Raw genomic sequence first — 12,958 nt, forward strand, 5'->3', positions numbered from 1 at the left:
TCAACAAGCCTCTGCTGTATTTGACATTGTAGATGAGTTCATCCTTCTTGAAGCTGCTAAGATCTGTGACTGTATTTTCCTGTGGTCTTGCCTCCATCAACCTTTCCTATTCTGTCTCTATCTCAGGATCCTGTGTCTGCCTCTTAAGTGTTGTTCTTCCCAGGGTTCCATCCGAAGTTACTGCTGCTCATGCTGGGTATGGCAATATGTCCACTCGAGTCTACTGAGCCTCCACTGTTACACAGATTTCTTCCAGATCTAATCATCAGCTCACACTTGTTCCCTAAGCTTTAATCTCACATAGACAACTGCCTGGTGGATATCTCCACCAATGCAGGATCTAAGTTAAACTCCATTATCTTTCCCTCTGATTTGGCCTCTCTTTTTTCTCCCTACCTTTTCTGAAGCAAGTATTGGCACTACTACCAAATCATTGGCATTCATCAATTCACCCAACTTAGAAACCTGAAAAGCATCCCAGTTTCTCCTTTCCTTCATTCCCTATATCTTTTCAATGTCCAAGTGATACCATTTTTATCACCTCATGTATTTGCCAAATCCATTCCCTTTTTCCTATACTTGAGGAATACTTGAGGCCCTCATATACTCGTATACTTGAGGCCCTCATCACCTCACTGGCTTTCCTCACAGCCACCTTTCTCACTGCATTGAACCTTCTCCTGCTCATATTCATCACCATCCCTACAACTACAAGCCAAAAAGTTTTTTCCGAAATAAAATTGTAACTATTCTGCTCCTACATTTAAAACTATACTTAAGAGATCTCTGGGTGGCTCAACGGTTTAGCGCCTGCCTTCAGCCCAGGGCGTGATCCTGGAGTCCTGGGATCAAGTCCCACATCAGGCTCCCTGCATGGAGCCTGCTTCTCCCTCTGCCTGTGCCTGTGCCTCTCTCTCTCTCTCTCTCTCTCTCTCTCTCTTTCTCTTTTTTTCTCTCTCATGAATAAATAAATAAAATCTTAAAAAAATAAAAATAAATGGAAAGGCCCAGATAAACTCCAAGTTCCTTAAGATAACTTATAAGGCCCTCCCTTCTTTTGCCCTCCATTCTCCAGGCTCATTTTTCAGTATACCTGAAAGTGCATGTTGTACTTTGTCAGCATGTGTGCTCTTTCTTAGTTTCATGTCATTGTTCATGTTGTCCCCTCCACTTAGGATGTTCCGTTTGACTTATACCTAATCCTTTGAGAGAAAATGTAAGTTTCATACTTCCAAGGAAGCTTTCCGTGTCTTCTTCCACCCTATCCAATGGTGGGTCCCCCTTGCCACTCCATTAATACCTTGTCACTGTGCTTATTACATCGTTCTGTCATTATCTATTTCTGTCATGTTCTGCTAAGCTATTGTACTTCTCTGAGAGACCAAATATCTAGCACTGGGCATAGTGCCGAATGGAATGAGGAGTGAAGGAGAGGAAAGAACACACTGATATGAAGTATAAAAGAATTGTTAGGTTATGCACTTTAACACAGAGAACCATCTGGATATGAAGTGCGCACACTAAACTCAAGGAGGCAACATCTCAGGGAATCTCTTACCAAAAAAAGAGCTCTTTGGGAAAGAATCAGTTGTTAATTTTCTTCTAACATTTAATAAACCCTCGTAAATACTCATGTTGCAGACCAAACCTGGACCACCCAAAAAGCCGAAGACCCCTTCTGGACAATCAGCCTTAGTGTATTGCTACAACTGTGGGCAAGAAGGCCATTATGGACACGTAAGTTTGAAGTGGCACTGGGGCAGAAAGCATTCTGTTGTTCTGGAAGTGGTTGCTGAAAGATGAACTCGAAAAGAATATAATTCTGAATGCTTACTTTGTTTTATCAACTAACATCCTGAAGTAAGACTTCATATATTTTCAACTGATTGACTTCTCCCATCCTGCTACAGCAAGGATCTGTCGGAGCACATTCTTCTAATTGTTTTCAGTACATAGGAATAAGTTAGGCTAACACAAATACAAAGCTCATAAAATCCAGCAAACAAAAAAAAAAAAAAAAATAAAATAAAATAAAATAAAATCCAGCAAACAAATAAAAGTAATCAGCAGAATGGTTACAGTTCCTGTGAGTCCTTATGATTGCTATTACTTTGACACAGTTGAGTCATGACTTTAGGTTTTCTGTGTAGTTCTCCAGTATCTCTAGTTTTCCCTGGTATTGTTTTCACTTAAATTTTCATCACTTACATGTAAACCCTAGCACGAGTGGAAAGACAGAGGTGCTGCATCTTTGACTAGCCTGCTCCCCCCACAAATGTCCAAATTCCCTATTTAGACTGCATGTGCCCAGCCCTAACAGGGCCAAACTCTGTGTGTTTTAGGTGTAGGGATGTCAAAGCAGAAGAAACTTGTGCTGTGGGACAGGAGGGAATCTCCTAGCCTCTTGTCTTGTTAAATATGAAATAGCAGCAGCTCATCCCAGAGACAGGCTGCAATAAGAAACCACTCAGAACTCTCTCCTACATCCCTGGAATCCTGCATCAGAGGAAGAAAGGCAGTGGCACAAAAAAATAGAAAATCTGAATGGAGAAATACATTCCTAGTCTCCAGGTGGGCTTCTAGCAGCCTAGATAAACCAAAATAATCTAAGATCAGATTTGATGACACAAGAGTAAAGTATTCAGTGGGCAGAGAGTCCTCAAAATGGGTTGGGCTGTGAGCAGTAGGATGGGGGAGTACTATACTTTGTGACTTGAATTCTGACCATGGTGCCTCATTCATGCAGCCTTGGGTCTGGAGCTCTATAGCATAGAGAGACAGACAGACTGACTGACTGGGAAAAGAAAAGGGCTGGGTCATAGCTCACCAGCAGATGAAGTTTTTCTTCCATGTTGGGGCAGTAGGACCATGGAGTGAAGGGATAGAATATGAAAGTAGGATGAAGTTCTGATCCTCAGTTCCAGTTTTTGCTCTGATACTGACTTAACCATGTGATTTGAACAACCCACATTTTCTCTCTTGTCTTCAGTTTCTTTATCTACAAAGCAAAGAAGTTGTACAGGGAGATTTCTCAGTACTGACATTTGGATGCTGTTTCCAGTGTGAACAAATCCATAGTACAGTGATATGGATGGAAAGACCCTGTAGTATACTTACTTCATTTCCATAGAACTCACACTGAAAGCCTTGTTAGAGAATACTTTTTCTTACAGAATTATCATCTCTAGATCTTTTCCTGCTTTGTGCCTTTCTCCTTATTGCCAAAATTCAGATGTTGCCAACACTGTTTAGGAAACCTATTCACATTAAACATTCCACTACCACGCAGATCACATGGATGTACAATTTATGCTTACTGACAAAGGGGTGTATTTTTAGCATTTATGTTTGTTCAATTGAAGAAAAACAATTATAGTTGGACACATAATACTTACTAGTCACTCCTGTTAATGTAGATAGGAAATATATTAACATTTGGAATTTATCCCTGAAATCTAGATTTAGATAGTTTTTAATTTACAATAAAGCAAATTTGGCAGCCTCATTGCTGCCATAGATGAAGAACTCTAGATTATTCACACTAATGAAGAAGATCAGTGGTGTGGCTAATCTAGAATAGTAGATAAATTATATAGCCAACTATCAATTGTCTGTGCTAATGGAGGGGACCAGCGATGTGGATAATCAAAATATAATTTACATTTAGCTTTGGAAAATATTTATGGTACTGTATAGCTCTGTATAGTCATACCAGTCTAGACCGTACAGGATCCAAACATGAGACTATGCAGATGAGTAAAGATGCCTGAAGACCCCTCCACTTCAGTTTCAGAAATACAGCTCTACAGATGTTACTGAACAGCCTCTTCATGTGGAAGATATTCTAAGGTGAATGTGGCACCGCCTTTCCCTAATTCCACTTATTCTCTAATTGGGAAGGCAGGAACAGTCATAAGCAGCTCCACATCAGGCAGACTGTCATAGGAAACAGTAGTCACTGTGCAGAGAGACTACTCCAGGAGCATATGAAAGTATGAGTGAGCACTGGGAGTGTATCAAGGTCTGTAGTACCTTTTTATAATTGTAATTTGCTCTTAATATTTTATGGTTAGAATCTCAGTCCATTTAAGCTGCTATAAATAAACTACAATAGACTGGATGGTTTATAAACAACAGAAACTTATGTCTTAGAGTTCTGGAGGCTGGGAAGCCCAAGATCATGGTTCCAACAGAATCCATGTCTGGTGAGGGCCTGCTTCCTCAGAGATGACACTTTCTTGCTGTGTCCTCACAAGGGTAGAATGGGCTAGGGAGTTCTGTGGGGGGTCTCTTTTATAAGAATATTGATCCCATTCATCAGAGCAAAGGTCTGACAACAACAAGCAAAGGTCTAAAGCAACATAAGGCCAAATAAAATAAACCCTCTAACAGAGGAACAAGGCAAGTGTAATGGAGATCCAGCTCCTGTTGCTGTTAACTCAGACTGAGAGAGGGGTTTGGCAGAAAAGATTGAAAAAAGATAAGGGTTTCATGAATAAAGAAGGAAAGAAAATCCAAGCCTGAAAGAAGCAAGTACACACAGTTGGGTGTGGTTGGGTGTGATTGGATATGATCCTCCCAACGTCCCAGCAAGACTGCATCCTGAGCCACAGAGTGGGGTATCCCTGGTGCAGGGCTTGTCTCTAACTACAGTGGTCCATAATCTTGCAAAAAGGTTGTCTGCACAGTGCACTTATTATCAAATTTGATAATTTGAAACAGTAATTTCAAACAATTTGCAGGAATGTACAGAAAGACGAATGTTTAACCAGACGTTTCCAACATCTCCATTCATCTTCTACTATGATGACAAATATGAAATTCGAGAGAGAGAACAGAGAATAAAACGAAAAGTGAAAGGTATGTTATTGACTTCTTATGAGATCCACCTTTGCAATAGTTCCTAAATACCTCCTCTTGCACTGTCTTTCCCTGCTCTGGGGGGAATCATTGGTTAGCAGTGAAAATGTTTTTAAATAATTACCATAGAAACTAGAACTTTCTTGATCTCCAGAAATCAGGCACCCAGTTCAGAAACTGTTGCGTTCTTTTCACAGTGATGATTTTTCTCACATAATGACCAGTTTAGAATATGTCCAGAAAATACTTCTATCCATATAAGTATGCAGAGTTTTTAAAGGCTACTTTGAGATTTTTTTGTTTAGCAAGTAATTATTTTTTCCCTTTCTTTGTCTCTACTATTTTTCATGGAAAGAAAAGCTTTCCCTGCTAGGTAATTCCTGGTGATTCCTGGAGCTTCCTTAAAGATGTCCATTCTTAGCCCACCCTCTGTGGTTTCTTTTACTGTTGCTAACATAAAGTTCTTCTATTTTATCATTTAAGCCTACTCTTCCTAATTCTTTCTTGCCATATTCTTCATGATGGTTTACCAAGTTACTTTTGTTGCTTTAAGGACAAAACAGTTCTACATTTTTCAAGTTGACCTATACATTATTAACTCTTTTCTCCTTTTTGTTATTCTTTTCCCCATCTCTCTGAGTTTGGGTATTTTTCAAACGAAATTACTTCTCAACTCCTGCATATGTTATATATTACATTTCATATGAATTTATCTCAACGATAGAGAAATTATAGTACATGAAGATATTGATTAGGCAGCTAAGTTAAAAAATTAAGAAGAGGGATCCCTGGGTGGCGCAGCGGTTTAGCGCCTGTCTTTGGCCCAGGGCGCGATCCTGGAGACCCGGGATCGAATCCCACATCGGGCTCCCGGTGCGTGGAGCCTGCTCCTCCCTCTGCCTGTGTCTCTGCCTCTCTCTCTCTCTCTCTCTCTGTGTGTGTGTGTGACTATCATAAATAAATAAAAATTTAAAATTTTTTTTAAAAAATTAAGAAGAAAAGCACCAAATGTCACCTCTAAATTAAAAGATTATGGCCAAAAAAATAAAAAAAATAAAAGATTATGGCCACTACTTTTTTTTTTTATACTTTTCTATATTTCCCAGGTTTTCTATAATGAGTCTTTATAACTTACAATCCTAGAAAAACCATTTGTTTTCCCTTTTAGCTAGTTATATTGACAACTCTGTGGCTACTTAGAGGTTCTCTATGATTCATTGGAATTTTTATTTTATGCCAACGTCCATAAGTAATTACCTTTGCTCTATATCCTAGAATTCACTTTTTTGTTCCCTAAATATATTACTTTGCATTTCATCCTGTTTTGTTATAGGCTACTTATTTAATCTTTCAAGATTTTATTGGCATGTTAGTTTTTCATCCCTCATTGTAACCTCATCTCCCACTTACCCCATCAGAATCACGACCATCAACAGTTGTAGTAAGGGTGCCAAGTCCTGGCAGAATTTAATATCAGATCTGGCACCCAAACCTCTGAGATACATGTGTATGTGTATACTCTCCAAGCCAGTGATACCTGTTCTGGAGGAGTAACCTCCCGTCCAGTTTAGCATCCACCTATAAGTCCTGTGGCCAGACTTTATCTTAAGAGGGTAATCGAAATGTCATATGGAACTGTTAAAAGACCATTTTACACATCTTGTTTCACTTTATCATCAAGGGTTATTTCTTTATCACTGCAAGAACTTGAATTGGTCAGACATGACTTTTCTTCACAAAGCTAAGATGATTACTGCTCTCACCAGTCTTCATCTCTGTTGTTCAACCTAATTCAGCTGTACTGAACAGAATAAATACCATTGGATTTCTGGATATTTTTTATTTTTAGCAATCAAATACAGAATTATAATCATGCAATTTTTAGTCAATGATTTTTACCTCCTTAGTAATGGCTATTTAGAATGTCCTATCATTTACACATTTCATTGTCTGGTTTCCTTTTCTGCTAAGTTGTTTGCAGACCTGTGAAAGCAATGTGTGGACTGTCTGGCTGCTGAATATGCAGAAATACTTTTATATTTTCCAGAACTCCAGAAGAATGGAGATTTCCCAAGGCAATTCAAGAGACCTCACATGGAAGCAGCAGATAAGAGGCCCCACCAACACAAAAGGAAGAGCCATGCCTCATGTAGAAACAACAGGTGGCCTCAAGAAAAGAAAGAAACCCAAAAAGAAATGAGCAGGAGCAATAAAGAACGAGAGAAACACAGGAAGGCTGACAGGTGTCATGATTTGGATGAGGACTTCCCCAGAGGCCCAAAACTCCACTCTTCTTCTGGCACTTTCAGAACCCAGAAGGCTCCTAAGTCCTTCCACCACTCATCGCATTCTCACAAGCCAAGAGAAGACAAGCTGCCCAGAGAGGGCAAACGGAGCAAGCATAAGAAAAAGAGCCACTTGGAGGGTGATGGCAATGATAATTTGTTTCTCATTAAGCAGAGGAAAAAAAAATCCAAGTTGTGAGACAGCTTCTGATCCAGCTTTCCAGTGTTTGGTCTTCATGCCTATAACATCCCAGCAAAATCTTTATTATCTGTGATTAAATAAAGTGCATTTTTGGTTTTGTTTGTAATCTCAGCCGTGCCTGGAACTGCTGAACAAAGACTGTGGAGATCTCCATTCTCTGTGTCCAACAGATTATTAAATGTAGGAGGGGGGAAAAACACACAGATATACTCAGACTTCCCCTGCTCCTATACGTCATTTTTACTCAGAATCCTAGGGATAAGAAGAAATAATCTTTTCAAGAAAAATTTTTTAAATACTCTAATAAAGTAAAAGCTCATCAAATGTAATTCATCTGCATTGGGAGTATGAAAATTAAATCCTTGCAGGAAGAGAAATTAATGCTAATATGAAAAATTCATCAGTCTTTCTTTTTTTTTTTTTTTTTTTTTTTAAGATTTTATTTATTTGTTCATGAGAGACCAAGAGTGAGGCAGAGACACAGACAGAGGGAGAAGCAGGCTCTTCACAGGGAGCCTGATGTGGGACTCGATCCCTGGATCCGGGATCACGCCCTGAGCCAAAGGCAGATGCTCAACAACTGAGCCACCCAGGTGTCCCTCATCAGTCTTTCATCATTACTTTATTCTTTTTTAACATCAGAAAGGGTAATAGCTGTAAATCTCAATCTAGCTGTTCTTGCTCTTGAGGCTGGAGTCAGAACAGAACATCAGAGGCTAAAAGGTGAAGGTGTTCTCATTGAAACCCCTAAGAGGTGGAGAATTGGCCTGTAGCAAAATACAAGCAAGGAACCCAACCTGTGCAATGGCATGAGAGAGATTTCCTGAGACAAGTAAAAGAGAGTCCTAAAAAATTGTAATGTAATCATAAGGAAATAGTTTTCACCATTTTTACAGTCACACTTCATGAAGACTGTCACTCAGATGTATAGAGATGGATACTGCCCCACTTAAAACACTGTTTTGTTTTCACGGGTTTTTTAACTACCACAAGGCTATACAGAAATTTTTGTACCTGTGAATTTTTTGTATTTATCAAAGCTTAATGTTAGAAAAATAAAATGTCTGAAAAAGAGTAAATAAGTTTGTCAATTATGTAAAAAGGCAATAAGAGTTTGAGTGACAAAGGCCATGGTTGGGTTGGACATGTGGCTAAAGTTACAAAATCTCCATGAACTGGGCTCAGAATGCCCTTGTCACCCAAGCACTAGCTCCATGCCAAAAGAAAATGATGCGGAGTCCGTTAATCTGGGCGATTTTAGAATGTTAGGTTCTTACATTTGTGTTTTACTCTTTGTGAAGTACATGAACCACTGTGTACCTGGTGGGATCAGCTCTCCTATCTTGTAGGGGGAAAGCGAGAGTCTCTTCCCCTAAAACAGCTTCAGCATCAGCTGTGGCTTCACAGTGTTTAGGCCAGTGCCCTCTCTGGGGATGCCCTGCTCTCAGCTAAGTGCAGGTGTTCTTTGTGTGTTGGTTCATAGCTTCCTGACATCCTTGCGATTGTTTTGACCCCAAGGTAAGTGGCCAGAGTCTTTTAACGCCCAGCTAAAAGGGCGTGACAGCCGTGAAAAAAAACAGCTTCACAGAGTATAAGTCTTGAAATAATTGGTGTTACTCCTCATTAAGACCTGGGATAAGCATGTATTATTATTGGTGTGGTGTGACTAGCATTGCTTCAGGTGCAAGGGCATCTCCTTTCAGGGCAGCGAGGGGATTGCCATTCCTTAGGATCTTACATACATGGCAGATTGTTTGGAGAAAGGAAGAAAAAGTGCTCTTTTTTAAATTATTTACTTACTTCTGCACATTTTCCTATTTTCCCCCTATTTTTTTTATTAGACAAGCATTTTGTGCTAGGATATAATTTACCCTTCAGGCCCATGCATTTATATGCAGATAGGAAAGGCAGCTGAGCTATTTTACTCGTGGGCATTAGGGTGGTTTAGGAAAGAGCAGAAACACAGAGGAGCTTCTGCTCCATTTTCTCTTTGTTGCCTGGACACCTGACTCTCACCAAGTGTTAAATCAGTCCATCAGGGACTCACAGTAGTTTTCCATACAAAAATGGGAAGCTTAAAAATATATTAGAGATTTCACAATTCATCAAATAATATTTTAAATGGATAAATATAATTGAGAAGAAAAGCAAATGTCCCAAACAATAAGCATCTGTTTAGTTGTTAAGCTTAAGAAGGCTAAACATCTTTTGCCTCTAACTCCACTCTGATTACAGGCAGTCTAAGTTGCTCCTTTCCTGGGTGATAGCTTGGTTCATGTTTGCCATTCTTAGAATATAGTACAGAGAAACTGTCTCCCGTTCTCTCAATGGAAAGTCTTGCTTTCATGGACCATGCTACTTGCAGTATACCTATTACTCGATCTTTATTTTTGTTAACAAGGATTACATGTTCATTTAAAGGAAAGAAAATGAAAATTAAAAAATGATACCTGATTCTTACACCCAAAGATACGATTACAATTCTTAGAGTCTTTCATTCCTGACTTTTTTCTATACATATATAGTTTTGTAACCTCTTTTTTCACTTAATGCATTGTGAAAATATTTTTTCTAATCAAATATGTGCCTACATCATTATTTTTAATGGCTACATGATATCCTGTTATATGGCTATACCATAACTTATTTACTCAGCTTCCTATTGTTGAACATTTTGGTAGTTTCTAATTTTCATTATCTTAAAAAAGTATATGCACATCCTATCTTCTCTGATTATTCTGTTGCAATACAATAGAATTTGTGGGTCTAAAAAATATGTATATATTTCATGCACCTTTTAATACATATTGCCAAATGACATTCCCAAAAAGTCATACTACTTCCCAGTCATTTACACATTCCTGGTAGTGTTTGAGAGAGTTCATTTCCCCACTCCCACAATCATGGGATATTATCATTCCTTTTTCTCTTTGCTTCTCTCATGGGCAACGAAACACTGTTTGTTAGTGCTACAGTGAAAAGAGTGATGTGTGCTGTGTTTGGGTGTAGGGCTGAATTAACTATATATCAATCTGTTGATAAAAGATACGGAAAGAAGTTCTCATAGAAAACAGCTGAAAAGTCTTCTGCCAACAAAAGGTTACAGACAAAATAAGAGACTTTCATTCCTTCGTAGCTGTCTTGATCCCCTGATAATTACCATTTTTGGTTTTTGCAACTTAGAAGGTACTACTAACATTTTGTGACTAGAGGCCAGAGGTGCTGCTAAGTATCCTATAATATGCAGGACAACTCCCCACAACAAAGGAATATCCAGCCTCAAATGTCTCATCTCTCAGAAGTAATTCTTCCAACAAGAAGGAGAACTCACATTGCCTGCTACATCTGAAAGCAAGAGCCAGATGTATCCTTATCTTACAAGGTTTATTTTTTTCATCAGACTGCTGATATTTGAGAGTTTGGTGGGACATGTCCCATTCATCTAAAATAAGGACACTAGCTCCATAGCATGAAGATCTCCAGACCTTTTGGACCACTTTGTGGAAGGACAGGGCCACTGGAGACTTAGCCAGCTGAGGGGAATTACTTACTGTTCTAATTGGGAAGCAGAAGCACTAGGGCACCAGTAAGGCCATAAGCTCCGTTGAGATAAATATTTGTGGTAAGAGAACTAAGGAAGTCAGCTAGTGGGAAAGGAAAGAGCTGGAGATGGGCTGTAGGAACCATCACCAGGACCCAGGCCCAGCATAGGTTCTTAGGTTTTACCCTTGGAGTTAACATTCAGAGAAGTACCATCCATTGGAAGACATGATCTGTTATGCATGCCATGCAAAGGATCACTTCATGTGATGAAGCTGTTTCACTCTTGCTCTATCCAGAGAGAACAACTCCAATTGCTGGTGCATTTAATGCAAATGTAATGTATACAATGGACATTGTACATACCCATCCTATGAAATAAATCACTTCTTAAACCATCTACTAGGAAGTGTTTCCAGTTAAACCCAGTAAGGGAGTGAGGAAATGAGGCAGGGGAAGTGAAGGAATCCAAGCCAGATGTCTTGTCAAGTCAAGTCCCACCCAGAAGCATTCAAATCCAAAGTGAGCAGTAGACACGGTGTAGGCCACACTTTGAGCTGCCCTGCTTAAGGGCAAAGGAGTCAAAGTGTGTGTGTGTATGATTTTTTTTCGTTTTGTTTTAGATCACCCATTGTGTAAAAGCTGCCCTCAGGGGCCTTTCTCTTAAGTATAGTGACCTTGGCTCTGTACACCCAGGCAAAGTGGGTTTGGCAGCTAGTGGGCAGCGCCTAACAGAGACACAGGGATATAAACAAAACACCAATGTCATCTGCTACAACCATGATCTCAGAACAGTCCTTCCCACAAAAGGATACTTACCAGTATTCATTAAAAATAATTTCTTAAATTACTTTTGAATGCAGAGAAATACAACTTTATGTATATTGTATGTATCCATTTTCTCAGTAAGTTTATCAGCTTGAGGTACCCGTATATTACCATGCAGCATAAGAGTCCAGAGATCAATACATTGCATTTGTCATCGTCATCAAAAGCAGGTTCAGGAATTTCTACTTCTAGCCAAGTTTAGAGTAATAGGGACCAGATTTACCCTCCAACCTGAGACCATGTAAAAAATATATGAAGCAGTTTTCAAGACCCTGAACATCAGACAAGGAAGGACACTGAACTTTGAGAGATGGCAGATAAGTGACGTGTGCCATATGGTTGCTCCAGCAGACTGCTGAGGGGTTTCCCGATTGTGAAGCAAGGAAGGGAAACCCAGGAATAGCCTGATGATCTCCCTGAGTTAAGGAAACGGAGTTGGGAGTCTGAAAAAGCCAATGTGGCTTGACTTTGAAGATCTGGTTACTAGAGAGAAGAGTTGCACAGAGAGAACCCAGAAATCTGCAAAGGGTCCCCCTCAAGTCTTGGGCTGAGTACTGGTTAGTGCACAGGTGTAAGGAAAACAACGAAAAGATTAGAGTAAGCTTTCTGGAGCTCATAAAGGGCCACAGATTCATTCCTGCTCTCACCAGTCAGAGGAAAACCTCAAGAGGTGGTGTGGCACTGTCCACAGTACTCAGAAGAGTCTTTCCTCAGTGATGGGGAAAATTAGCCCTCACCTAAACTCTTCTCTGGTTCTACCTAACTAACTTAAAAGCAAGACCTGAAAGAATTAAATTGTTTCCAGTAACAACCAATTCTAAGAATAAAGCTCAAGAATATTTATAGGAATACAAGAATATACAGTACTCAATAATTTAAAATTCACAGTGGGATACTGTGGAAAAAGGCAAATTAATCTAGTGACAGCAGATCTGTAGTTGCCTGGAGCTGGTGATGCTTGGGAAGGGTGGGGAATAAAGATCACAAAAGGCAGGCAGCCCTGGTGTTTTTTTTTTTTTTTTTAATTTTTATTTATTTATGATAGTCACAGAGAGAGAGAGAGAGAGAGAGGCAGAGACATAGGCAGAGGGAGAAGCAGGCTCCATGCACCGGGAGCCCGACGTGGGATTCGATCCCGGGTCTCCAGGATCCCGCCCTGGGCCAAAGGCAGGCGCTAAACCACTGCGCCACCCAGGGATCCCAGCCCTGGTGTTTTAGTGGTTTAGCGCCGCCTTCAGCCCAG

At 39.8% G+C, this 12,958-nt stretch overlaps 1 protein-coding gene across 3 annotated transcripts in view; it reads left to right on the forward strand.

Moving 5' to 3' along the window:
• Positions 1 to 7,676, forward strand: part of ZCCHC7 (zinc finger CCHC-type containing 7) — a 252,236-nt gene extending 244,560 nt beyond the window's left edge. For all 3 annotated transcript variants that reach the window (XM_038552843.1, XM_038552844.1, XM_038552845.1), the window contains exons 7-9: positions 1,642 to 1,737; positions 4,743 to 4,860; positions 6,908 to 7,676. In XM_038552843.1, the coding sequence (XP_038408771.1) occupies positions 1,642 to 1,737; positions 4,743 to 4,860; positions 6,908 to 7,344 (651 nt within the window). In that variant the 3' untranslated portion in view covers positions 7,345 to 7,676. The remainder of the gene's footprint in view (positions 1 to 1,641; positions 1,738 to 4,742; positions 4,861 to 6,907) is intronic.
• Positions 7,677 to 12,958: the final 5,282 nt, after the last annotated feature.

The sequence above is a fragment of the Canis lupus genome, chromosome 11 (genome assembly GCF_011100685.1).
Source record: "Canis lupus familiaris isolate Mischka breed German Shepherd chromosome 11, alternate assembly UU_Cfam_GSD_1.0, whole genome shotgun sequence".
NCBI classification, from domain to species: Eukaryota; Metazoa; Chordata; class Mammalia; order Carnivora; family Canidae; genus Canis; species Canis lupus.